This window comes from Trametes versicolor, assembly GCF_000271585.1.
Source record: "Trametes versicolor FP-101664 SS1 unplaced genomic scaffold TRAVEscaffold_3, whole genome shotgun sequence".
Lineage (NCBI taxonomy): Eukaryota > Fungi > Basidiomycota > Agaricomycetes > Polyporales > Polyporaceae > Trametes > Trametes versicolor.
Window position 1 is genome coordinate 3,265,530 of NW_007360323.1, and position 24,359 is coordinate 3,289,888.

Below are 24,359 nucleotides of genomic sequence, written 5' to 3' on the forward strand. Positions count from 1 at the left end.
AAATCAAAAGGCAATTATATTGAGGACTGCTAAGAGTATGGGACTAGACTATTTTACTCCGGGTCATACAGATCGGAGCGCACTTACCAATTCTAAACCAACAGGAAATGTAGGCTCCTCTTAGTGCTCAATCGTCCACGGGTATAACACGGAGGTTGAACGATCGAGCGTGGAGGGAGTCGAATATCAATCTTCCACTTCGCTAGTGAAGGAGACGAAGGCATGGAGAGCCGTGTCCCTAGGCATAAGCAAGTGGGGCATGGACGACAAGCAGCCAAAGATAATCGGACGAAGCATGTATATGCGCAGACTTGAGACGAGAAAAAGCTAGCATTGACGGACGTGTAGAGGAGGGAGGCAAACATGGATCAAAATTGCGGGAGGACGAGGCTTTTATACTGTCGCGCGTGGACCTGCCCTAAATAGACAACACGTGATACACGCGTACCAGCGCTCGATGAGTCGATCGAGTGGAGGTTTCACGCGCGCTTGCCGAAAGCTTGAACCACCGTCTCCACACTCTCCTCACTTCTCACTTCTTACCATCATCTACCGAAGATGCTCATCAAACCTGTCCTAGAGCCTCCTGCACGATCTCCGGGAGTCTCTCCCCTCGACTCAGCTAAGCCTGTCGGTGCACTCCAGGACTCAACCAGCCACAACATACCGGCTGCACCTCCCTCATTCTCTCAGAAGACGCAGGTATGCGATGAGCTTCAGGATAACGAAGACGGAGTCGCTTTTCTGGACCATCTCAGTGTCCCGACCGTCATACTCGATGCACCGGTCGTCACTCATACCATGGCCGCCACGCTCTCCTTGTCACTGCTGGGACACACCCTCTTCCTCAAGAGCCAAGTTCCATTGTACGTGGCTAAATAGTCGCATATATCAATATCTAACCCCTCAGTCAGTCCCGTCGCCCAACTCATGCGCATGCCTGGCGGCGGTTCCAATGCCAAGGTCGCGAAGAAGCGTGAAGAGCTGCTGGCGAACTTCGATACGCTCTCTTCCCATCTCCGGACTACGTTCGTTGCGCTCTCGACCGCATATGCGAAATGCAAACTAGCCAAGGACAAGGCCGCTGAGGTGCCCGGCGATGAGAACAGCCAGAAGGTCTCACGAGCTAGCAGCTCCACCAGAAGCACACAGCGGGGAAGCGCACACCTTATGTTCATCCTGGGCCCGAGTGTGGGAGCCGCTCGCGCAAGGATCCTGCTCACGATAGATGGTCTGGAAGTAAAGGTGTGGGGAGAGCGCGCAGATATACCTTCGCCTGAAGACGTCGATGAGTATGGGGAAGAGGATTCAGTCGATACTGAGGGGACAGACGAGGGGAGCGAAGACTCCGATGATGAAGATGAGGATAGCGACGAGGATAGCGACGAATCAGGCTCCGAGGAGAGCTCCGAAGAAGGGGAACTTTCTGAGTCGGAGAGCGACTCAGCGTCCGGTCCACCCGCGTCCCGTTCGCCATCTCCAGACCTGCCTACTCGCTCACTAGCTCCGTCGCCCGAGTCTCCTCTTATACTACTCAAGCCGCTCTCTGTACCCCCGGAGCAGCCACCCAAACCACCACCAGCTTCAGCCGCTTCCACGGTTACCTCCACCCCGCCGCCCACCACCATCCCACCCTCCGGATCGGCGTCGCGCCAAACATCTCCTGTACCTGCACCCGCACTCAGCTACGCCGAAGAACAAGCCGCCCTCCGCGCGGCCGAACGCCTTCTCTCGCGCACCCTCATGACCGCATGGGCGGACGGCGGCGGCGACATGGCAAGCGAGCTCGCCCCGACGCAGACGCACGTCTACCTCCGCGCGCCGCGCCGCTTCGCGCACCCCGCGTGGATTGCGCGTCAGAACCTCTCGCGCACGCTCGATGGAGTGCTCGATGCGCATCTGCTGGATGCGGGGGCGTGTGGGACGGGCGATGTAGGGGCGAAGAAGAAGACGAGGGGGGTGAAGACCGAGGGCGCGTGGATCGGGTGTAGGGGCGGGTCCGCGTTCGCGGCGGAGCAGGCGCGCAGAGCGGCTGATAGAGCAAAAGAGCAGGAGAATGAGACGCGCGATGAGGAGGATGAGGAAATCTGGTGGGCTTGGGATGGGAAGATCATCGGCTTCGCGGATTGGTAGACCGTGCATGCCTACCCCGGGCCCTACTATCGCCCTTTCTCTGCAGGCTTTGTGCACAGGGACATTTTGTAGGATATCCGAACACTATTGCAGACCGTGATCCGAATTCAGAACTTGACAAATAGCCGCGGACGAGGATACTACATAGACGGCTGGTAGCCAGTCTGCGATCTCCCAGTCCTGCGTTGTAGATATGAGCGGTTTGAAGCAACCCCCATGGCGAGACTTCGACTTTATCCACCGACCCTCCTGAAGATGAGCGTTAATTAATGAATGACTTAGATCGGTTGTAAGTGCTGTACCTATAGGAGCATCGTGTCGCTGAAGCTGCAGATGGCGGAGTCTTCTCAGAAACTGCCGGCACCGGCGCGGTGCGTGCGTAGCTCTCTAGCTCTCTGTTCCCGACGTCCTGCGGAGCGGGGGTCGCCAATGACAGCTGTAAATTTACTTTGTCAACGCCGTCCCCTTAGTAGCCAAGCTCCCTACTCACTAGACACCGGTGTCAAAAATAGGAAATATAAGCAGGCGTTATGTTTCCTGCGTGGATCATCGACGTCGCTTCACCCTGGAAGACGTGGTCGAGCCTTGACCCGAACCGGTGTGTTTGCTAGCATCACCACCGCGGGATAGAAATCCTCCCTCCTCGAGAGCCTCCTTGGCAACACTGGAGATGCACTTCCAGCGGTCCGAGCCCAGCATGACACCACCGTGCCATCTGAACACGACTACGATGACGTCTTCGCACTGGCTGAGCTCTAGCAAGCGCTCTAGGCGTTCTCCCGCCCCAGCCTCGCCGCCGTTGGAGGATCCCATGAGAACCATGCCGGCGTTATGGTTGCGGAGTCTCCACGCATACATAGCGTGCGAAGCGCGTCGCGTCCGCGGTTCGATGACACGGAGGTGTGCGAGCAAATCTGGGGCGACGTCTGCTTTCATGACGGAAGTCTCAGTTTTTCCGGGCCCGTACTCTGAGAGCTTGGAGGAGGGAATCGGCGCGGCATATCCTTGGAATATAGATTTGAGATGGGTGAGCTGTTTCGACGTTGCAAGACCCGGCCAACTTGGAGTGTGCTCGGCTGTCGCGCTATACTGCCTATGAATATTTGCGAACAACGGTTGAACCGCTTTAGCTCGCGGTAGTCTTTGGAGCAGCATCACATCGAATGAGAGAGGGAGCTTAGGGAGCGGGAGAGGTCGAGAGGATGGAGTGTCGCGGCCTTGAGCAAGTCCGTCGCGGAGCAAATGGCGCTCGCTTGTTCGCGTGCGTCTGCGCCACAACGCCGAGATCCACACAACTGTCACTTTGCGTCACATCGCGTTCGTGACGAGCTTCGGGCGCGTCTGCGGCCCCAAACCCAACCTGTTCTCAAACCACCACCATCTCCCCCCGCCCGCTCCTCTACTCCTCGTCGTTATCGCTCTGTTCGACTCACATTGCCAAGTTTCACTGTATTATTCCCGCTGTATCCATACAAGTAGCGCCACTCCTTCCTTAGAACATCACCATGCCTCGTCTCCAGTTCTCGCGGAGAACCTCCCTTCTCGTTACCAACCTACGCAGCGCCTTCCTTGAAGGTGATTTCATTGAATCGTTCTGCGATGCATCTGTTAACGATTGACTGTGTTCTCAGCTTTCAACCGGATCGTCTCAGCCAGTAGCGCCAGGATCCTCGCCTTGAACTCGCAAGGGGATTCCGACGCGGCCCGCGCTCTCGGCACGATTGCGCGACGCGTACAAGCCGACTTGAGACGCGCCACCGGTCGCTACTTTCCCCTCTCGCAAGTGGTTGCATCCATACATGCTATCAAGGATGGAGATAGTGAGTATCTCCACGAGCACCTTTCAATGCCTGCACCGGTCATCGCGTCCGAACGTCTCTTCGTCATTTGTCATTTTCATTCAAACATAATAAGACCAAGGCTTGTCTGAGATCTTCACGTTGGAATTCGGTAGTGGTATCTGCATGTAGCACATAATTAATCACTGTCCATTTCAGGAGACCTTACTCGCTCCGGCAGCGCTGGCGGCAGCCCTCCAACTCGCGTGCCTCTGCAAATCACAATCACACCTACTTCTCCTCCCTCGGCTGCTGTCGACACCCCTCCTTCCTCGATGTCTCGCCGGCGTCTTGCATGCAACATCCCGGCTCTCCAAACCCGCCTGATCATCCCGACACATTCGTCATACTCCCTCTTGACCCCTACATACGGTTCTCCCTCAAGTCCGAGTCCCTCAAGCTTCCGCCCTCTCCTCACCTTTTCTCGGAGATCTTCGCTCTCCTCGGGCGAGAGTGCTAGCTACCCTGTCACGCCTATTGAGCAAATCACACACACTCCTCTCTCGCCCCCGAGGATTCCTCGCGCTCCTCCCCCGCCACCTCGTACCTGGGCACGGCTGCGTGCACAGATGCACAACAACGAAATCTCTCCTCTCGTGTCCCCCGGGCTTCCGTTTACACCATACGTCCTTAGTCCCATCTGCGCAGGGAAACCAGCGCTCTACCCCTTGCGCATTCCGGTGACGGACACGCTGGCTGCGGGAGACGCTGAGCTTCGTGACAACCATCTCTCTCACTCGCTGCGATCTCTCTCGCCGTTCGGGTTGTCCCCCTCTGCTCCTGGAGATGGTCCGTTGGCATCCGCGGTCGTACAACGCCGTCCGGCCGCGTCTCGCAATAACTCAACGTCAAGCCTAACTCGCGAAGCATTGCTCCGCGCCTCCCGCCCTCATATTGGGCGCAGCTTCTCCATGTCCGATCCCAAGTATCAGGGACAACACTTCGAGCGCTCCCTCTCCCCCGTCTCGCCCATCGCGTTCGCCGGGTCCCCCTCGGGCGTCGCTTTGGCGTCTCCTTTCCTCATCCAATCCGAGGAAATGGACACGGGGTACTTCCGCTTTTGAATGTCTGCCCGACTCGTGATTCTATTGCCTCATTGTCTTCATAGCACTCGTACGTCCTGTCCATAGTCGCTGCACTCGTCGCTTATCGTTCTCGCTGTCCATTACTTATTGCGTTAAACCCCTGCCGTTGTATACTGCACTGTAGTAAAGTTCGTCTCATTTGCGTCCTCTGTCTCATTGATTACTGTACCCCTCGCTTGCCTTGCACCTTTGTCCGCATCCAATCTCTACCGTCTCTGCCTTTTCGATGTGCCAAGCGCCATCGCCTTAGTGTAGCTTTTCGGCTTCTACCCTCTAGTATATTGCCACATTCACGAATGGCCCCGGTTGGTTTCATGACCCCTATGCCCATCCCGTCGTTAGGACCTCTATGTCCCTATGTAGTCTCAAATCACCGCCGCGTTGCGTTACCTTCTTGACATTCGACCGAGGCTCCGTTTCACAAGCCCGAAGGAACAATCTCACGAACGTGAACGGGTGAGAAGATAAACATTTGAACATCGTATTTGAAACATACAAACAACACGGTAGCGGTATACAAGAGAACCCTGTCTATAGCAATGTCAAACGCCAGTCGAAATGCAATTCTAGTATAACGTCGGAACGTCCATGCGTCATGCCGCAGGGGAGGACGCCCGCGAGAGCGTAGGGAGCACGCACTCCCGTATGAAATATTCGTGGAAGCGGTCGTCCTTCGTGAGCTCGGGGTGGAAGGTCGTGAGGAGATGTAGGCCCTGGCGGAGGGCGACGATTGTGCGCGGGTCGCGGGGGTCGGTGTCGTCCTCGTCGTCTGGTACGGCAGTCTGGCCCTCGGGGAGGAGTGAGGTGGAGATGCGCGAGATGATTTGGATGGGCGGGTCCGTCGGCGTCGGGTCGAGCGACATTACGACCTGCGATGAAGTCCAGCGATCAGCATCTACCCTCAAGCGTCGACTCGTCCACACACAAACATACCGGTGCGCGGATGAAGATCCCATGGAAGGCGCGATTCGACTCGCGGAGGCCGTCGACCTCGAGCGGCGCCTCGAAGGACTCAACCTGCGAGCCGAAGCCGTTGCGCTCGACGGCGACGGAGATGCCCCCAAGGAGTTCCTGCCCGCCGCGCTTCGCGCCCGCGACGGCGCGCGCGAGGAGGATTGCCCCCGCGCATGTGCCCCATACAGGCTTCGCCTTCAGGAACTCGCGCAGCGGCTCGAGCAGGCCTGCCAGGCGGGCGAGCAGCGCGATTGTCGTCGATTCTGGTAATGAAAGAGGTCGTGTGAGTCGAGTGGGAGGGGTATTTATGCTGTAAAATTGGGCGTACCGCCACCGGGGATGATCATGGCGTCGCACTTGTCGAGGTCTTCTGGTTGGCGGATGAGGACGATGACGACCTTGCGCTTGAGGGAGAGCTTCTGGAGCATCACCTGGTGCTCGGCGAAGGCGCCTTGCAGAGCTAGTTCAACACCGCATGAGATCAGCCACGCTTATCGACAGGTTAATTAGACTCATAGGGGGGCGCACCCAGGATGCCGATGGTGACATGTTCGCGCTCATTGGATTGCGGCATTTCTCAGACCTTACGCTATAATTTTGAAGTTAGGAGGTTTAGGGCACGAGTCCAGATTGTGGCTGATCCTAGTACTACTTGCCTTGTTTGGTAATGCGTGCAACTTGGTGGCACCTCCCCTCACTCGAAAGACAAAAATTGCGGCGCGACGCACAATTTTCGTTCACTCACTGTAGATCTCGCAGGAATCGTACACGTAGAGCTGCAGAGGAGACGTTGAAAACTGGTGAGAACAGAGGGAGGCCGAGATGACTCTGCGGGCCCAGTGGCACCACCGGCCCAAGTTGTGCGCCGGTAAAGTTTTGTGGCTCCGAAATGGGCGTTCCTTGAAGAATGGAGGCAGTGAATTAGCGGCACGCCCGCCGAAGCCCGGTGGGTCACCTTTTTCCATCTCCGATTAAGCGCTGCATACGGTGGCTAGAGGTCAGCGTGGGTTGGGGCCTTACCGCTTTTCTTCCTGACCACCACCATCAACGACCCCCTCTTCTAGCTTCATCATGTCTGACTTGGACGCTGACTTGTACGGAGGTGCGTCTCGCTTGCCTGGATTGTCGACTTGTATAGTCAACGCGGTTACTGGTTAGATCTCTACGGCAATGACGAGAACGAGTTTGCTGTACCCACTACGGAGCTTCCTGAACAACCATCGGGGAAGGAGAACCATGAACACTTCAAGGAGGAAGAGCAAGGCAGCATACTGGAGTCCTACCAGGAGCCCCCACCGCCAGTGGCCGCTACAAAAGTAGACCATGAGGATGTCAAGCCCTACACCGCACCACCCAGCGCTCCTGCACCCACTAGCACCATCCCTTCGTACATGTCTTCACCTGACGTTCAGCAAATACCTACCTATGAAGAGAGGCAGCCTTCGGATCTTCGGGAACCCCCACCACCAAGACTCGATGCTGGATATCCAGGCGTAGCCGGAGTAGACCGACCTGTACGGCCTTCGGAGATGAAAGAGGAAGGGTGAGTGTGTGTTTCGTACACGTCGCTAACCTGCGCAGCCAGGCCTACCCCCGTGACGCTCGCGCTGTGGCATGGCTGGGTTGGGTGTCGACTCTGGGTCTTAGATGTGGGACGATGGCGATGCCCCCTGCGGTAGTCACCCTAGCTTCAACTAGCTAGCTCTAGCCCATGCTCTAGCACATCTGGCGTCCCTAGGTCTAGGTCTAAGCTAGGCTAGCACCGTCATGCACAGTAGAGTCGTCCACTTCCTCCTCCCCTTATCATGACCCCTTTGTTCTAGGTTACGGATGCTAATACCAGCGCTCTTTCTTTCCATGTTCTGCTGTATCGCGTCCGCCTCGCCTCTCGTGCCACGCGCGTGCTTTCAATCCGGGCGGTTGTATATGTAGCAAAATGTTCATCGGCGGCCTCAACTGGGACACGACGGATGGTACATACATCGTAATGTTTGTTCACCCGTGGACCGTAGTACTGAACCGGCGTTATCGCAGAATCGTTGAGGAAGTACTTCACACAATTTGGCAAGGTCGAAGCCTGCACTATCATGCGGGACGCCGCGGGCCGTTCGCGGTGCTTCGCGTTCCTGACCTTCGAGGACCCCGCGTCTGTCAATGCGGTCATGGTCCGCGAGCACTTCCTCGATGGCAAGATTGTGAGCACTCGGTCCGTTCATCTCCGAGGGACGGGGCACTAACCCGCTCGATAGATCGACCCGAAGCGCGCCATCCCGAGGCAAGAGCATCAGCGTGCGACGAAGCTCTTTATCGGCGGCCTGCCCGGCAGCGTCACGTCGGAGTCTATGCGGGAGTACTTCTCCCAGTTTGGCAAGGTCGTTGATGCGACCGTCATGCTCGACCGCGAGACGGGGCGGAGCAAAGGCTTCGGCTTCGTGTCCTTTGAGAACGTTGACGTACAGCCCATGCTTGGTTTCGGCAACCTGCAAATCGACGGCAAGCTTGTACGTCTTCGTTTTGCATATCTGCTATAGCCTATCGCTGACTGCCTTCCAGATCGACGTGAAGCTCGCGCAACCCCGCTCCCAGCGCGAAGGCGGCTTCGCCGAGGGCGGTGGAAACGTCGGCGCAGGCGCGGGCGCAGGCGGAGGAGGCCGCACCGGTGGTTACGGAAACAATGGGTCAGCCTACGGTACACAAAACTTCGCTGGGGGCGCCGCCGCAGGCCCCGCGGCTGGCGGGAACGCGCCCTTCGACCCCCAGGCCCTCGCCCAGCTCTACACACGGATGATCTCGCAGATCGGCGGCATGAACCCCATGATGGGCGCGATGAACCCCGCGATGATGGGCGGGCAGTACGGCGCGCCGGGCATGGGCGGTGGTGCGGGCGGGATGGGGATGCGGGGAATGGGTGGTGGTGGTGGCGGAATGGGCGGCGGGCGCGGTGGTGCGGGGATGGGCGGCCCTGGGATGGGCGTGCCGACTGGCCCTGCATCGTTGGGTCCGAATGTGCCCCGCGGACCGCGCAATGCGCCGACGGGACCCAGTGGTGGCGTCGGCCCCCAGCGAGGACAGAGGGGTCAACACAGCTATCACCCGTATGCTCGGTGAGATGCGAGACTCGGACGTTTTGTGTTTCATCGTAGGTGGGGAGGGGTGGGGAGTATGCTACGGACTGTTTGTTCGAGTAATGTGTACGTTAGGCGACGAAACATTACGATCCTGGCTCTCTGTGTTTATTCCGCCTGTTGTTATCTCTCTTGACTCTTGAACGAATACATTCCTCTCCTCATGGTGTCTTCGAATATTTTTGGGCCGCTGTCAACTTGAAGTAAGTACTTGTTGTGGAAAGTGAAAGCATGACGTCGTCGAGTGCCTAGGAGGCGCCGTCCTAGTAGCACTCGCTTCTAGTAGCACTCGCTTGCACATCACTCTTGTCCGCCCAGCATCTCAACAAGTCCTCGAGCTTTTAAACACCCTTCCTGTTTCTTCAATCACACTTCGTTTGCTCTAGAGAACCGGTCTCTGACGACCTGATAGCATAGACATGGGCCTCCTAACGATCATCCGTAAAAACCGCCAGAAAGAGAAGGAAATGCGCATTCTCTTCCTGTACTGCTCCAAGTTTACCACCCCTGTCCCCGCGCTGAACAAGCTCTTCTAGCGGCCTCGATAACGCAGGAAAGACAACGATCCTCAAGAAGCTGAATGGCGAGGATATCATGGGCATCAGTCCAACACTAGGCTTCAACATCAAGACCTTCGTGCATGGCAAGTGAGCAAGCGCCAGCCCGAGTTATCCCACCTAAACTGACTGCCCGATCTCTAGATACACACTAAACATATGTATGTGTTGTCTCCACTGATACTGCGAAACCGGGACGCTGAACGAGTGCTTTGAACATAGGGGATGTCGGTGGCCAACGCACCCTCCGCCCATACTGGCGTAACTACTTCGAGCAGACCGACGCACTCGTGTGGGTCGTCGACTCCGGCGATCGCATGCGCATGCAGGACTGCAAGCAAGAGCTGCACAGTCTCCTGCTCGAAGACGTATGAGGCGATGCTCTCAAGTCGCGTTCTGCTTAAAGCTGACGTCGCTCTCTAGCGACTGGCCGGCGCATCGCTCCTGATCTTCGCCAACAAGCAAGACATCCAGGGATCGATGTCCAGTAACGAGATCCGTGAAGTGCGTTGCCCCCGGATTGATGTCGAGCTGCATTTCTGACGAGCACGGCACCTCATAGGCATTGGATCTCGACTCCATCAAGTCGCACCACTGGCGGATACTCGCTTGCAGCGCCATCACTGGGGAGAACCTCGTCGCGGGCCTCGATTGGGTCGTCGACGACGTGGCGAATCGACTATACTACTCGACCACATCGTCTGCATCGGGGCGCTGGCAATCTGAAGCGGGGGCGCATGGCACTGCCGTCACTGTAGCATAACCGTGGATTCTCTTCTTGTAACAGTATGGAGGATATGTTCAGGCATTGACATTGTGAGTCCCACACAGATCTCGAAGGGTATACCCAGAAAGAGCGCGGACTAATGTTTGTGCGTGCGAATAAGTGCATCTATGAGCCGCGTTATTCGAATATACGCTCGACGATGCGCAGTCGCTCGCCGGGAGCGACGGTGTTCACGTGCTCGACCCCGCCGAGAAGGATACCTACTCGCATCATCGACAGCAGCTATACGAAGAGAGATAGCAGATAAGTGTGGAAGTTTCAACATGGCCAATAGAAGGAACCCATACGTTGTGTGCTGCGTTGCCGTGGTCGTACACACCTCCGCAAAATGCTGCGGTGGCGTCCTTGCCGACTTTCTTCAGCAATAGTCGCTCCCCGCCTGGGTGTTTGTCGAGAAAATCGCCAACGTCGTGTATGAACCCGGACACGATCACCAGCCTACGTTTTTCTGACTGCCATTGGACTATCCCGCACGTAAGCGTTAGCCTATGCCAAATATAAATACGCAGAAGTGTACGTACACGTCTCCCAGTCAACGACTGGCAGCTCCTCCAGCTTGGGCGGCCACCGAATGCGGTCCTGCTCGCCCTTCAAACGCTTCAGCTCCATCGTGAGCTCGCTCTTGCTGATCTCATTTTCCGGAAACACACGCAGATTTGACGCGAGGCCGACCGCGGCGCATGACGCAATGAACCACTTCGTCGGGTCGTACTGATAGCACTTTCGCGCATTTCGGTAGTCCATCGGGAATTGGTGGTGGAAGTTATGATACCCCTCGCCCATCGTGAGCAGCGCTGGGGAGGTAGGCGGTCAGCGTGTAACTCGAGCCCGGGCGGTAGGCGGGGGTGCGCAGTCGGTGGCTTACCTGAGAAGAAGTGGTCTCGCGCCGACTTCCGGTCGTCAAAGGGGCTTTCGCCCAGGTGATGCGCGACAGAATTAATGCAGAAGGTGGACTGGCCAAGTTCCGCACGTTCGTCAGTGCGTATCTTACGCCTCATGAGACCGTGTCTCGCTCACATGGTGCGCGAGTGTTATCCTCATCATCGCTGCGTAAAACCAGCCACCCCACCAATCTCCCCAGCCAAGCCCGGCCACGACCGTGGGGAGGATGTACCCAACCACAGCGATGAGAGCGAAGTAATGCCGGTGCTGCCACTGCACGATGTCGTTCTTCTGCAGGTCGCTGATGTCGGCGTGCCCTGGCCTCACGGCGGGCTTGACGAGCATCCAGCCGATGTGGCTGTAGAGGAATCCGCGCTTCGCGTTGTACGGGTCGAGCGGGGTGTCGGTATATCGATGGTGCGAGCGATGGCCTCGCGCCCACCAGTAGACCGACCCCTGTACTGCACTGGCCCCCATCACGACCAAGAGATACTGCAGGATCCGAGAGGCGTTGTACGATCGATGCGACCACAACCTGTGGTACCCTGTACAGAACGCGATCAGTAGTTCCCCCTCTCATAGGTTTTGTGTGCATTTACCGGCTGTGATACCTAGAGAACATTAAATGGTCAATATTTCTAGTCCAATACGCTTTACTACCTACGCAGAGACACGCACCTATCATTGTGAAGACGTAGTACGCCATCGACCACAGCAACGTTTCCGTGCGCAGCGGTGTCGTACGCGTGCCGTAAATCCATATGCCAGGCGTAACGGTCAATATCGCGAGATTGAACCAGCGCACCCGGCTCAGGATGTCCTTCATCGTTTTCCACGAATGCATGGGAGGAGAAGAGGAGCGAGCAGATCAGCGCGAAGAACAGTGGCAGAGATGTCGAGACGAGGCGCAGTCATTCGCGTCACTGCAACGTTGCTGAGAAGATATACCAGGGCGCACCGTCTTCTTGATATGAGAACATTCCGCAGGGCCGTCTTCTCTTCCTCCGGACCCTGTGCACGAAGCACGCCCGCCCGCGTCCAGTTCCGCCGCCCGCCGCAAACGGGATCGCCGCGATAGATGCGCGGGCGCGCCACACGCCTGCGCCGGCGGGAGAACCTCCATTCATCGCAGGACGCCCTACCGCGGGACCCACATAGGAGGGGCGGTACCGCCCGCGACAGTCTGCGTCCGCAGATGGTTCTCAGCCGATTCCAGGGGCACGTTCCTGTGGGAGCAGGCGTATCAGAGCAAGAAGGCGCAGTGCCCCAACGGTCACGGGCGGAATCAATTGACGGGTAGAGAGGCAACGCAGGGCCCGGGGACATTCCACGTACGCGGACGCACGAGGTGCATGCGCATTTACGCTGGGCCCTCGGATGGAAGTCGGGACGTCGAAGCCCGCCGCGCGGCGAGCGACGTCTGCTCAGCTGGCTGACGTCGCTCACACAAGCTCGGGACAGCTCGTCGACAAAACGCGCCCGCCGATGGTTAGCGATCCGGCATGGATACGTGCGGCTCCGACGCTGAATTTGGCTCTTACGGCAGCTGATCCGTAAGACAAGGGGCCGGGAGAACGTGAAAAGGATCGGAAGGTTGGTAACGTGGTTGCTGGAAGAGAGTCTGGGCGCCGGCGTCTGTGCACGATTTTGACAGCGAATTTGATCCAGACCAGGGCGTTCCTTCGGCGCGCGGGACGTGCTCCGTACCGCTGAGAGGGCTGCCATGTCACGAATGTCCTAAGAATGCCCACCCAAGGTGTTGCTCTTTCCATCACAGAAAGGGGGATCGTCGCCAGCGGGTGCGTATGACACAAGTTAGCATTGGTCTTCGGGAAGACGTACATAACTGTCCTTGCCGGCGCGTACCATGACGCGGACGCACGATGCTGAGGAATTTCCATTAGTTGGCAATGGTATCATGTGAAACTGTATAGACGTCCGGGACCTATCATCACATGCTAAATGTCTCCACAATGAGCACGCCCTCTCGGTGAAGCAGGTAAATTGCACTCACCAAAGATGACGGAAAAGACACCAAGAATACTGGCGAAGTCACGGCATATCACGCAGGATCTTCTCCGCAACCGCTCTATTCCTCCTCCATACCGCCGCTTTCCAGTCGTCCCAGCCTTGCCGATCCTTCACCCAGCCTTCGTTCATCATCGCACCGACCGCTTCCCGAACAGGCTGCAAATCGCCAATTGGCTGCCCAATGTCGGCGGGGTCCGAGGAGAGGAAGGCGGATGCATTGCCGGTGCGGAGTGCTTTCAGGGCCTGCACCTCCGGCATGGCTGCTGGCCGGGTGATGACGGCACGAGCATCGTCGATGTATCCATAGGCGCGACGTGTGCGATTTGTAACGAGTATAGGAACCTATGTTCGGTGCAAAATTAGTTTTCGCCGCAGTCAAAGTAACTTCAAATGCCGACACTTACGTTGAGTTCTGTGGCAAGTGCCATAGTCGAGCTTGCCTGAACGGTCAAATCTGTGCGCGAATCTATTTTAGGCGCATATATACCAAAGTGCTGGGGAGGGCTCACAGGTATTGTCCGCAAACGCAGGCACGACGACGTCACAATCAGCGATGAGTTTGTAAAAGTCGTTGTAAGGCAGATCCGTATGCATGCTGACGATGTACGCCAACTCCTCGGGGATCTCGAGCCATCCGGACCCGACTAGGAGGAGCTGGAACGGCGGTGCGCGAGAATCGGGATCCGGGACAAATGACTTGCGGCCCTCGAGTGGGTGATATCCCCAGGCCCCGGGGTCAGCTGAGAGCAAGGCAGATGGTTAGCCGAAGCAAATATGGAGCTGCTTGTGCACGAACCGTGAAGGGAGGCGATCAAGTCCCTGAAGACGACAGCGTAGTTTCGGCGCCCCACGGAGAATGTACCCTGGATGACCGCTTTGGAAAGGTACCGTGGAAGTGATTTCGTAGGCAGGTTGGGGATGTCTAGCACCGGGACGTGAACGTCGATTGGGATATGATCATACCCCGCGGTGTACAGTAGCGGCTCGGTATCCTCGGCCTGTACTGCAAATCGGTCCCTGAATGTATGCGCCACGCTGTGCAGAATGAGCATATATTCAGCCACTCTAACGTATGTTGCAGCTGACTTACTGGTCTGCAATGGGGAGGAGCCGGATGGCTTCCCTTCGGGCCCAGTAGGGGATATGGCGCTGCCAATTGACGTCATCGACGTTGTGCACGATGCATACAATCTTGAACTTGTCGTCTGCGGCCCGATTGTTCCAAGCAACGGTGAGCTCGCTATGCCAGACGTTCAAGCTGTGCGTTATCTGTCATGAGTGCGCGATATCGTGACAGAGGCGCATTACGGCTTACTCGAACTCGCAGGTGCCAAAAACAATCAGGTCTATGCCACCCTCCGCGGTGCTCTTATCCACGTGTTCAATGAGTTTGTTGAATTCATCCCGGACCCCGCGACGCGTCCACAGGTTCCGCTCGTCGATAACGTCTTGGAAGCCAAAGGAGAACTCGGGAGCAAATAGATGGATATACTGGTCGGTGCCGCCCTCCGCGTCCATAGTCTCCCCTACAGTCTTCGCGAATGTCATGTATACGTCTCCGTGCATGACGAAGGATGTCGCGAACGCGACGTTGCGTCTGCGCCGCGGCGGGAGCTCGACTACGGCCTCCGAGTCAGACGGCGGGTTCTGGACGTCGAGATGGGGTATGTATTTCCCAGTGGTGCTTTCCCATGCGCTCGCTTCGCGCCCAGTTGATAAAGAACGTGAGAGGACCCAGAAAACAACGAGTATACAAGCTGCGAGAACGCCCAGAGACGCATGGCGCTGGGATGGCATAGCGAGCAGCATAGCAGTAAGGAGAGGACGGGCGAAAGGGTCGCCCAGGGATATGCAGGGGATTATTATGGCATGGAGAGGTCGGGCGGGTATCAAGACGCCAGTCGGAACACGGGGGAAAGCAGAGATGCGGCACAAGTCAGAGATGTCCGCCACAGCGCGCTGCAAACTTGAGCCCGTCCCAAATCGGGAACGCCCCAGGAAGCGCGGCTTAGCGCCCGCTCAAGCCCCGATCTCTCAGTTTTTGGGAGGCGCCCGCATTCACTCCCTTGCTCTCGACCGCGACCTCCTTCCCCTCTGTATCGTCCCAAGCTCTGTGAAGATGGTCCGCCAATTCAAGCACCACGAGCAGAAGCTACTCAAGAAAGTCGACTTCCTTAACGTATGTCTACTTTCGCATAGTCGGTCGGAAGACAGGGTCCACTAACTTTGCCGAATAGTGGAAGCAGGATGCGAACCTCCGAGAAATCAAGGTGATGCGCCGTTATCACATACAGGACAGAGAAGACTACCACAAGTGCGCCCAATCCCCACTGCACCTTCTATCATATTGCTCACGAAATGCCACCCGTTTGTCGCGCACCCAACGTCATTCAGGTACAACAAACTGTGCGGTTCCCTCCGCTCTTACGCCCACCGCCTTTCGCTGCTGCCCGCGCAAGACCCATTCCGCGGCAAGATGGAGGGCCATCTATTGAGCAAGCTGTACGACATGGGCGTACTCAACACCTCTGCGAAACTCAGCGACATCGAAAACAAGCTCACTGTGGCCGCATTCTGCCGGCGGCGTCTGGCGGTGATTATGTGCATGGCGAAGATGGCAGAGACTGTCAGTGCCGTAAGTCCGATATCGTCCCTCGACAGCGTACATTAAACTCTACTGACACTTGGCGCATCACGCCGCTGCGCATACAGGCGGTAAAGTTCATCGAGCAAGGGCACGTTCGTGTGGGACCGGACACGATCACAGACCCTGCATACCTCGTCACACGGTGCGTGCATTCTATCGACGTCCCTCGGGATGCCGTACTGACATCTATACAGGCACATGGAGGACTTCGTTACGTGGGTCGATACCTCGAAACTCAAGCGGACCATCATGCAGTACAACGACGAGGTCGGTGCCGTTCTTCCCTGTGCATTCTATCCGGGAGCTTATCGTCTTCGTAGCTCGACGATTTCGACTTGCTATGATTGCTGTTTTTCTCGCACGCCGCAGCGCGCGCGTGTGCGCCTCACGCTCGGTCTCGCTGTTTTCGGCTCCTTGCATGTCATCCCTCGATCGGCCTATCGCGCGTTCGCCGTTACCTACCGCCCTCCTATCACCCCGTCGCCGCTTCTGCTGCGCGCCGTACCTCGCATGTGGGTTGTCCCATCCCGCTTCGAGGGAGTAGGGACAGCAGTGCTGCCAAACCTTGTCGGCGTCGGTCACGGCGCCACAGCAATCCACCCGATCCTCGTACTACTCACCTCAGGTTTGCCGACATCTGCGCGCACAATGACCATTCGCGCCCTCCGCCTTTGCGTAGCAGAGCCAGAGCGGTACTCTTCCGGACATCCCGCGTCCTGCGTTAATCCGCAAGAGGAGCCAGGCCTCGTATCCAATTGGTTCACTATCGACCCCGGACTACTAATATATGGGTACAGTGCGGGACGTGGTATGCAAGGACTAGGGATATCAGATCTAGAAGTATATGGGGCCGGCCGAGCGTATGTGTAGGTATGTGTGGTATGCCTAGATAGGGTTGCGGTTAGATGCATATGCGACGAGCGAGACCTGACCGAGACGGCTACGAAAGATCCCTCCAAACGAACGAGTACAGGTGAGCAATCAACACAACGAGCGAGGGCGACCGCGAGGAGGTAAGGACTAGGGTGGAGTTCAGCGCGGAAAGCAGGTAATAGGAAGAGAAGATAGGAATAAGAGATGGAAAGGAAGTCGTGAAGGTTCGTGTCGCGTCATGAGGGAAGCCGGGTCGGGTCCAGCTTCGATATCCAGGCCTGGAGCTCCTTCTGGCTTGGTGCAGCCAGCGCATACGAGTTCGACGATGTGAAGAGCGTGAACGTGAACTTTTTCTAGACGTCGAAAGCAAGTCAGTGCGGTTCGTGTCATGCAAGGAATACTGTATGTGCGTACGCCAAGGAGAGCCTCCATCTCCGGATTACTCTCTATGTTTACCCCGTTGAGACTGATCACTCCGGTCTCCTCTACCTCATTCGAGTGCAAGTACACGTGGAGATACGGTCTATGAGCCCGGCTGTGAGCGGACGGCGCTATAACAGGGCGGGAATAGGCACATACCTTCTCAGGACGAACCATCTCCGCTCCCAGATGTTCTCATTGGCGTCGGTCATGACCATGAGGTGGCCCTTCTTCGTCGGCCCGTCGCTGAAAGCACACAGCAATGTCAGCCAAGCCGCCCGCTGCGGCACCTGGATATGAGAGACGCACTTTCTCGGAACAAGCTTCGTGCTCGAATTGAGCTTCAATGAGTCGACGGACCCCGCCTCAGAAGCCCTCCCCGAAGTCACGCTCAAGACGTCAGGCTCAGCGGGTTCCTGGCTAATGACGATCTGTATGACGCACGCAATTAGCATCGCGTCTACCTTTTGCGGCGTGAGATCGACAAATACCTCGCCACGGTGGCCGAACCGCTTCTGCCACAATGCAAGCGCCTTCTCTACAAGACCCTCCGACGCCCACACCTCTGCGTCTTGCTGCTTGACTTTGCTGCTCGGAGAAGCAGCGAGGATCACCCTGATGGCCTGGACGTCCGCCGCGCGACGTTCCATCGTCACTAGCCTAGAATAGTCTTCGACCACAGAGACACTGCGAGGTCGCCATATCCCGAGTGCCTCTTCCCCACGAACATACTTCTCCGCGGTGTCGAGTCGCCACAGGTCCTTCGGCGAGCGCGTTAGGGGCGGCGTCAACTTCACCGAGAACAGAGTGCTCGTTTTCGGCAGGATCTTCGTCGAACCAAAGAGGGACGTCAAGCGAGAAGGCGGGCGCGCGTCGCGCGTCTGGATTGTCACGGCGGTGTCCATCGAGAACTGCACCGGCTCGGCGCACGTCTCGACCGCGACGGTCCACATCACCTGGAGGAAGATGCGCTGACCAGCGGTGGTTACGCGGTTGAGGAGAATCGAGTTGTGCACGCTCGAGTCCCAGAGCGCCTCCGCGGTGATCGTACCGGTGCCGTCGGGCTTGTACTCGACGTTCTGCTCCTGGAGAAGGGGAAGCGTGATAAGCGCCTTGGACGGCGACTCGTGCAGCATGCCCTTGGCGTCGAGGTGACGGATGTTGCCAAGACGTATTCGAGTGACCTCGGTCCAGGGGAGTTGGCGACCAGAGTGGGAAGACAGCGTGAGTACGATCCTGCGTTGAAGGCCTTGATGCAACTGAAACGAGCCTGGGTCGTGATAGCCCTGCGAAACGACGGGAACTGGCTTGTACGACCCGTCTGGGGCAAGTTCGCAAACCTGAAGCCAAGCGGTCACGTCGTGGAGTTGCTCTACGACGAAGTCGTTTTCCGACCGCCGCATAGGGGGCAAGACCGATGGCTGACTCCTCGGGGAGCTAGATGACGAGGCGCCCACGCTGGTCGGGATACGAACTTCGCGCATCTCGTCCCAACGTTCCATACGCTCGAGGTACGTAGGCTTGAGACGTGCGTAGAACTCTATTGGTACGTAGCCTTGACGGAGGTACCCGAGGACCCTCGAGGACGCGACCATCGAAAAACTCCTCCGGAACTTCAGATCCGAGAGGGAGGCCGAGTCTAGGTCGACGGCAGTGGAGGGGTACACTTCTTCAGCAGTTAGGGATGGACCGAGGAACGAAGACAGCCTTGCTTGGAGGTGAACAAAGGAGAAGTCGTGATGTGAAAGACCTTTGACTTGGTCGACGATGAGGTAGAATGTGAGCTTGCTGCCAGGAGGGACTGTGCCCGGCACAGGAGACGATGAGCGGGTGGATGTGGTCGATGCGTTGGCATGTTTAGGAGAAAGGACAACATGTGCGATCTTGATCTCCACGCGACAGGAACCAATCGCCTCCGCAGTGTATCTGCAGAAGATTGGCACCGTCGATGACGAGGACAACCTCCTAGAAAGTGGTGCCAGTGATAGAAGAGCGTTGCCGATAAACGAGTATTCGGGGGGAGGGCTGTCGTAGAACGGCTCCTCGGAGGAGAAATGTTGGGAGTACGACGGCCGGTCAATGAACGTGGTGAGGTTACGCATGCGCTGGAGCTGCTGTTGTAGGCGGTCAAGCGACCATACGTAAATGGCGTTGTGCCGCATGTCGAGAACCTTCACTGCGACAGACGGTTGCGTTGCAGACGCTAGGACGGGATCTGCAACGTCGCCGAACTGGTCGAGGCCAGCGATGGAGTCAATGGCGGACGCGGGTGCAGCCAGAGTACCACCAGCGGCGATCGCGAAGTTGTACAATACGTCCTTCCCCAGCTCCTTGCTGGAGATCATATGATCAACAGTATGATACGACACATTGGTACAGATGCATACCTGATGATGTTGGCCTCCTTGATCAACACCGCGTTCGACAGAACAACTTCAGCCATGGAGAAGGACCGGTGCGCGCGCCATTTGTCCAGGACCTTGCGAATCAGACGAAGCTGCTTGCCCGTGTAGATGACAGGCTCGAACGGAATATCCTCCGCATCTTCTCCGCGCGCTCTTGCATCGTACAGGCGCTTCATATGTACCTGCACCATCTTGAGCTGGTGCTCCATCTGTTCCTTCTCTGCCTTCAGATCCTCCGCCTCCGACGACTCGGAAATCGCCTGAAGGCGCGTCTCGAACTCTGCGCGCTGGGACTCGAGTTGGTTCTGCACGTCCTTGAGTGAGTCGCTGAGCTCAGGGCTGTCATGGCTCGTCATCGCGTCAACGCTGGTGTCGTCCGTCAAAGCGTCGCTCGAGAGTGGCCGACCAGACTCGCTCCAGATGTCGTCCGCGTGACTGAGGCTGCTCTCCGGACGCTTAGCGTTATGGTCTCGCATTGTCTTCACCTTCGTGATCTTCTCGAAGAGCTTGTTCAAGTCCTCGTCCGGAAGGTTGTCCAAGGAAGGATCCAAACCAAGCCGCGCTAGCGCAGCTTCGCGTTTGGCGAATGTCCAGTCGACGTCTCCAACTTCTACGTTCGATTCTGTTGGGGAACTCGGTCGTGTACCCTCTGCAAGCTCGCCGGCCGCAAGGTCCGCCGCGGTGACGCTGATACTCATGGTCGACTTCGCCCTCGCTCGATCTCGCAGCTTCCGCACTTCTTCTGGGTTGTTGAAGCGGAAGACGTGATGCTCGCCTGGAGACCCTTCAATGAGACGTCGAAGTAAAATCACCAGGAAATCTACTCACCTAGGATGATACGGAAACCTGATCGCAGCTTGAAAGCCTGTATGCGTGGAGTGAGTGATTTACTTTATAAAAAGGAAGACCTCTGCAGTGAAACGCAAGGACACCTACCTGACCAGGAGTGATTTGGCGACCGTTCAAGAACTGACGAAGAGTTAGCAGCCGCATATAGCGGGGAGAAAAGGGGGAAACATACCGTCACAGCGTTGGGCATGGCATGTAGAGTAACCTTGCCGTCGTTGTTATCGAAATAGCAATGCTCCTCGTTGATGCTCTCTCCGCTAAGCTTGATGATAGCTGGTTTGTCACTGTCCAAACGACCAACGTCCGTCCGCCCAGGCTTGAGTTGGTAAATGAGACATTCGCTCATCAGAGGATCTGCAAGGTCGGCATTAGTCCCTTAGATTCACCCCTTACGATGCGAATTTAACAGCGAACCTTCGTTCTATAATCGAGGTCAGCTTCAAGTAACTCGTCGCATACGGTCAAACCGAACGCACCAGGTTGACCAGATGGGGCATCCTCTTGGGTGTATGCACGCCCACGTTATTCTTCTCAACGGTGATACCCAGCTCCTCCAGTGCCTTTTCACGCTCTTGCTGGATCTCCTGCGTGCGATGCATCTTCTGCTCCCATGTCTCGTTCAAGCCTTGCATCAACTTCTCACTGGTCTCGAGTTGTTCTTGCAGTTCGGCTTTCGTGACTGTCTTGATAGTCCCGTCTTTCGCCTGATACGTGACTTTCTGCTGCGCAGCTGGGATTGTCGGGTCGAAGACCGACTCGTTGCTCGCTCCTGAGACGCGCGCACGGAGCATTTCGAGCTCCTCCTTGAGTTCGCGCACAAGCTTCGCGTTCGGGTCCTCGTTCACTACTGCCTTGTTCTTGATCTTCTTGGCCTGATCGGCGTATCGTAGCGTACTGAGAGTCTCCTCGTACTGCACGTCGGCTGGGGAGATGGCTGCGATCATGGCCGTCTTGCTGTTCCCGCCAAGACTGTCCTTCAGCAACCATGTCAAGACCTATAACAAACAATGTAAGCGAACCGCCTCCGTGGCGTTAGTGCAATGTCATACCGAATCACGGTATGGGATGAAATCTTCGGCCTTGCCCTTCTTCCCCTTTTTGCCTTCCGACTGACTCGCTGTGGCGAGGGCGGAAATGACCTTTCCGAGAGTCGTGAGCGACTTGTTGATGTTGGCACCCTCCTTCAACCGCTGGCCTGTGGCGCCGGTTGAGTTTGCACGTTCGGACCCCGCAAGGTCGACCAGGTTGATGCGCGACACCTTTTCCGTGTCAAGGTTGGTGTCGACATCATGACGCTTCATGGTTAGAATTAGTGTGAACACGGCATGCGAACGCGACGACCTGGCGGTATACATGAGCAATCATACCGTATGCACAGCACGAAATTACGGACGCACGTCTCGTTCATGTTCGTCGCCGCGACCGTTCGCGCCTTATTACCCTCGTCCATCAGAGTCATCATCTCATCATAACTACTGACCACAAGTTTCGAAAGGTCCTCCACGTACGGCCCTAGACTAGGATGTTCACGGACGCGCAGGTTTCCAGTGTTCTTCGGGTTAAGAAGGTCGCGGACCTTCTCGTTGTAGATTTCGATATATGAGACCTCAACAGTGAAGCTGACGTTGGGGTCCTGGGCCGTCTTCTGCTCCACGCGCGAGAAAAGCTCAAGACAGGTGAGCGGGATGATTCCCTTGTCGGCACCGTCTGCAGAGGGCGTCATTTGGGAAGCGACGGACGTCGGTAAGAATGATACATACAGCCCATCATACTGAAGTAAAATATGCATCAGTAAACGGCGTAACGTATGTATAAGTTTAGGGCGTACCTATACGATTTCCCAGAACCTACGCGTTCGTTAAATGGGCTTCGTCTCCCGCATATAGTCCTCTCTAGACTCACCTGTCTGTCCGTCTAAGCGCAATGTGAGGAACGTGTGTTACAAACCATTATGCAGTTACTCACAGGCCACAATACACGCGTTAAACCCCGAGAAACTATGGTCCAACAACTCCTTGCCAAGATCGTCGTAAAGAGTTTGCTGCGAGCAGTACTGGGGTTCATCCCTAGGACCCGCGGACCAGTAACTTTTGTCGAATGCGAAGTTCATGGCCTTGCGCTCAGCTGCACGCCCCGACGCAGCCTGTGCACCTGCCGAGCCCACTTCCGGAGGATCTAGGATTGTCTGGTTCCCCTCCATCCGCACCAGACATTTCGCGCCGCGGGCAATTTCTGTTCCGAGAGGCCATCATAGCAAAGACAGCCACGCATAAAGGAGTAGTGTGATAGTCAGATTGACGAACGCGAGGACGCGACTTGAATACGAACCGCGTGAATTGAGGGGCCTGCATCGCACAACGACCTTGATGTTTCCATCGCCATGCTCCGCCATGGGCACCGTCTACGCAATATAGAGACGTCAACAGAAAGCAAAGTCAAGCAGCAAGCGAAGTCTAGAGTTGAGGCTAAACGAGCAGAGATGGAGGAGAAGGGCAGGGGGACAAGCAATAAAAGCGCCCGAAACATGCGTTGCCACCTCCTGATTTAACCGACCGCGCTGAACGACTACCTCACTTTATGCCCACCACAGCTCTTACGGACTCATTTCCATTACCCCCCTCTAGTTTAATCACTGGTGCTCTCTCCTGCGTCTTTTGCACAAGTCCTTCAAACTTGAGCCACTGCCAGTCAACTAACCAGCGGCCTCCAGGTTGTTCTTAGGTTATCTTCTCATTTGCGCCGATCGTCAGACACCAGATCTCCAAGCTCCTCTACGCGTGCAGAAATACTTAGGTTGGACGTCTACAGGCAATGTCCATGGGCATATGCGGTACATACACTCCAGGTATGTCGAGATGCTAGCAACACGAACATATTTTCCTTATGCCACTCATCTCGAAGCCTTGCTGCGCTTGAACTTGCATGTCGTGTATGCTGGCATGGTACAGAAGACGTAGTCCAGCTGCTGCATATATTTATGACCTACACGTTGCTATCAGCTGCTTTAGTGCCTGTGACAGTTTTTCGAAGCGCAAACCCACCTTCGTTGAACAATTGACGTTGCACATATTCGATTGTATCATGGAAATCACGACCTCATGGCAAGATGAGCCCGGACAAAGCGACATCAGTGAATAGTTGCTCCTCTCGACTAGAGTCGACTCGGCAGCACCCCTCTGCATCGACCATGATCGCCACTAGCTCCGATGCGCGTACTGGGACGTATGACACGGATCCTGGACGTTTGCCTTAATTCCTTAGCACGATCTAAGGACGCATATGAGGGCTTGCGTAACGATAGCGTAGCGGCAAGCCCGTGATTATTGTCTCTGTATGTTCCGAGTCGGAGGAGTATTGGACAATGATCCCGCGAGCGCGTACCCATATCCAGCGTCTCCCACGGTCGCCCCCTCCTCGCCCCCGGCCTCCCAGTGAACACATTTTCGGGGATACCTTTGCTACTCCAGGGTGTGCAGAAACATGAGAGATAACGATGGTCTGAAAAGACATAATCAGGAGCGGGGTAATCGGGGGAGGGCGACGAACTCGTGGCGTGGAAGCAGTGCCGTCGCTCGACCGTGTGAGCGTCCACCGTGAGCTGCCACAACGCGACCCTCCTTTTCTCTCTCTCCCCATCGTCGCCCTCGACGTCCTCGACGTCCTTACCTCAAGGCCATCCCCGGCCTCCTTGACAATCTTCGCGTTATCACCTCTGCGCCCTCCGATCGTATACTCGCAACTTGCCTTTTCCGTCCTGCATGCGACAACACATC

General features: G+C 56.5%; 10 protein-coding genes across 10 annotated transcripts; 6 read left to right on the forward strand and 4 right to left on the reverse strand.

Moving 5' to 3' along the window:
• Positions 1-558: 558 nt before the first annotated feature.
• On the forward strand, positions 559-2,133 carry TRAVEDRAFT_45061 (uncharacterized protein; the record flags this gene model as incomplete). The annotated part of the gene is made up of 2 exons (XM_008036921.1): positions 559-866; positions 915-2,133. The coding sequence occupies 2 exons, from the start codon at positions 559-561 to the stop codon at positions 2,131-2,133; spliced, it is 1,527 nt and encodes a 508-aa protein (XP_008035112.1).
• A 1,392-nt stretch (positions 2,134-3,525) lies between these two features.
• TRAVEDRAFT_70380 (uncharacterized protein) lies at positions 3,526-5,239 on the forward strand. Its single transcript, XM_008037692.1, has 3 exons — positions 3,526-3,708; positions 3,765-3,953; positions 4,131-5,239. Exons 1-3 carry the CDS (start codon positions 3,639-3,641, stop codon positions 5,033-5,035), a joined length of 1,164 nt encoding a protein of 387 aa, XP_008035883.1. The 5' UTR covers positions 3,526-3,638; the 3' UTR covers positions 5,036-5,239.
• A 281-nt stretch (positions 5,240-5,520) lies between these two features.
• TRAVEDRAFT_70381 (SNO glutamine amidotransferase) lies at positions 5,521-6,830 on the reverse strand. The gene is made up of 5 exons (XM_008037693.1): positions 6,667-6,830; positions 6,539-6,599; positions 6,339-6,470; positions 5,990-6,273; positions 5,521-5,925 (listed from the first exon to the last, which is right to left on the reverse strand). Exons 2-5 carry the CDS (start codon positions 6,582-6,584, stop codon positions 5,650-5,652), a joined length of 738 nt encoding a protein of 245 aa, XP_008035884.1. The 5' UTR covers positions 6,585-6,599; positions 6,667-6,830; the 3' UTR covers positions 5,521-5,649.
• A 227-nt stretch (positions 6,831-7,057) lies between these two features.
• On the forward strand, positions 7,058-7,854 carry TRAVEDRAFT_27555 (uncharacterized protein). Its single transcript, XM_008036688.1, has 2 exons — positions 7,058-7,112; positions 7,169-7,854. Exons 1-2 carry the CDS (start codon positions 7,082-7,084, stop codon positions 7,555-7,557), a joined length of 420 nt encoding a protein of 139 aa, XP_008034879.1. The 5' UTR covers positions 7,058-7,081; the 3' UTR covers positions 7,558-7,854.
• A 92-nt stretch (positions 7,855-7,946) lies between these two features.
• On the forward strand, positions 7,947-9,118 carry TRAVEDRAFT_117197 (uncharacterized protein; the record flags this gene model as incomplete). The annotated part of the gene is made up of 4 exons (XM_008037694.1): positions 7,947-7,983; positions 8,045-8,205; positions 8,260-8,511; positions 8,576-9,118. 4 exons carry the CDS (start codon positions 7,947-7,949, stop codon positions 9,116-9,118), a joined length of 993 nt encoding a protein of 330 aa, XP_008035885.1.
• A 436-nt stretch (positions 9,119-9,554) lies between these two features.
• TRAVEDRAFT_116588 (GTP-binding protein) lies at positions 9,555-10,455 on the forward strand (the record flags this gene model as incomplete). The annotated part of the gene is made up of 5 exons (XM_008037695.1): positions 9,555-9,619; positions 9,672-9,782; positions 9,901-10,060; positions 10,116-10,196; positions 10,255-10,455. 5 exons carry the CDS (start codon positions 9,555-9,557, stop codon positions 10,453-10,455), a joined length of 618 nt encoding a protein of 205 aa, XP_008035886.1.
• Positions 10,456-10,596: 141 nt separating this feature from the next.
• Positions 10,597-12,187, reverse strand: TRAVEDRAFT_45066 (uncharacterized protein; the record flags this gene model as incomplete). The annotated part of the gene is made up of 7 exons (XM_008036922.1): positions 10,597-10,701; positions 10,767-10,942; positions 11,001-11,273; positions 11,345-11,432; positions 11,497-11,906; positions 11,961-11,972; positions 12,040-12,187. 7 exons carry the CDS (start codon positions 12,185-12,187, stop codon positions 10,597-10,599), a joined length of 1,212 nt encoding a protein of 403 aa, XP_008035113.1.
• Positions 12,188-13,413: 1,226 nt separating this feature from the next.
• TRAVEDRAFT_35606 (uncharacterized protein) lies at positions 13,414-14,910 on the reverse strand (the record flags this gene model as incomplete). Its single annotated transcript, XM_008036754.1, has 6 exons — positions 13,414-13,734; positions 13,797-13,846; positions 13,902-14,132; positions 14,189-14,427; positions 14,483-14,650; positions 14,708-14,910. The coding sequence occupies 6 exons, from the start codon at positions 14,908-14,910 to the stop codon at positions 13,414-13,416; spliced, it is 1,212 nt and encodes a 403-aa protein (XP_008034945.1).
• Positions 14,911-15,484: 574 nt separating this feature from the next.
• Positions 15,485-16,810, forward strand: TRAVEDRAFT_144689 (alpha-L RNA-binding motif-containing protein). The gene is made up of 6 exons (XM_008037696.1): positions 15,485-15,571; positions 15,630-15,706; positions 15,787-16,027; positions 16,105-16,181; positions 16,234-16,306; positions 16,360-16,810. The coding sequence occupies exons 1-6, from the start codon at positions 15,512-15,514 to the stop codon at positions 16,381-16,383; spliced, it is 552 nt and encodes a 183-aa protein (XP_008035887.1). The 5' UTR covers positions 15,485-15,511; the 3' UTR covers positions 16,384-16,810.
• Positions 16,811-16,910: 100 nt separating this feature from the next.
• On the reverse strand, positions 16,911-22,978 carry TRAVEDRAFT_164101 (kinesin-domain-containing protein; the record flags this gene model as incomplete). Its single annotated transcript, XM_008037697.1, has 18 exons — positions 16,911-17,265; positions 17,327-17,435; positions 17,492-17,578; positions 17,642-17,763; positions 17,824-19,666; positions 19,720-20,512; positions 20,566-20,602; positions 20,674-20,706; positions 20,759-20,940; positions 21,001-21,007; positions 21,063-21,581; positions 21,636-21,927; positions 21,984-22,293; positions 22,347-22,357; positions 22,415-22,433; positions 22,489-22,500; positions 22,552-22,818; positions 22,915-22,978. 18 exons carry the CDS (start codon positions 22,976-22,978, stop codon positions 17,149-17,151), a joined length of 4,824 nt encoding a protein of 1,607 aa, XP_008035888.1. The 3' UTR covers positions 16,911-17,148.
• Between the last annotated feature and the right edge of the window lie 1,381 nt (positions 22,979-24,359).

Excerpts from the sequence above, each read along its gene's own strand:
- TRAVEDRAFT_27555 (XM_008036688.1), top strand. The coding sequence starts at position 7,082 with ATGTCTGACTTGGACGCTGACTTGTACGGAG. Across the intron at positions 7,113-7,168 it reads GGACGCTGACTTGTACGGAG|ATCTCTACGGCAATGACGAG; the intron begins GTGCGTCTCGCT and ends GTTACTGGTTAG.
- TRAVEDRAFT_144689 (XM_008037696.1), top strand. The coding sequence starts at position 15,512 with ATGGTCCGCCAATTCAAGCACCACGAGCAGAAGCTACTCAAGAAAGTC. Across the intron at positions 16,028-16,104 it reads TGGCAGAGACTGTCAGTGCC|GCGGTAAAGTTCATCGAGCA; the intron begins GTAAGTCCGATA and ends CTGCGCATACAG. Across the intron at positions 16,182-16,233 it reads CCTGCATACCTCGTCACACG|GCACATGGAGGACTTCGTTA; the intron begins GTGCGTGCATTC and ends ACATCTATACAG.
- TRAVEDRAFT_70380 (XM_008037692.1), top strand. The coding sequence starts at position 3,639 with ATGCCTCGTCTCCAGTTCTCGCGGAGAACCTCCCTTCTCGTTACCAAC. Across the intron at positions 3,709-3,764 it reads ACGCAGCGCCTTCCTTGAAG|CTTTCAACCGGATCGTCTCA; the intron begins GTGATTTCATTG and ends CTGTGTTCTCAG. Across the intron at positions 3,954-4,130 it reads TGCTATCAAGGATGGAGATA|GAGACCTTACTCGCTCCGGC; the intron begins GTGAGTATCTCC and ends TGTCCATTTCAG.
- TRAVEDRAFT_70381 (XM_008037693.1), bottom strand. The coding sequence starts at position 6,584 with ATGCCGCAATCCAATGAGCGCGAACATGTCACCATCGGCATCCTGG. Across the intron at positions 6,471-6,538 it reads TGTCACCATCGGCATCCTGG|CTCTGCAAGGCGCCTTCGCC; the intron begins GTGCGCCCCCCT and ends GTGTTGAACTAG. Across the intron at positions 5,926-5,989 it reads GGATCTTCATCCGCGCACCG|GTCGTAATGTCGCTCGACCC; the intron begins GTATGTTTGTGT and ends ACTTCATCGCAG.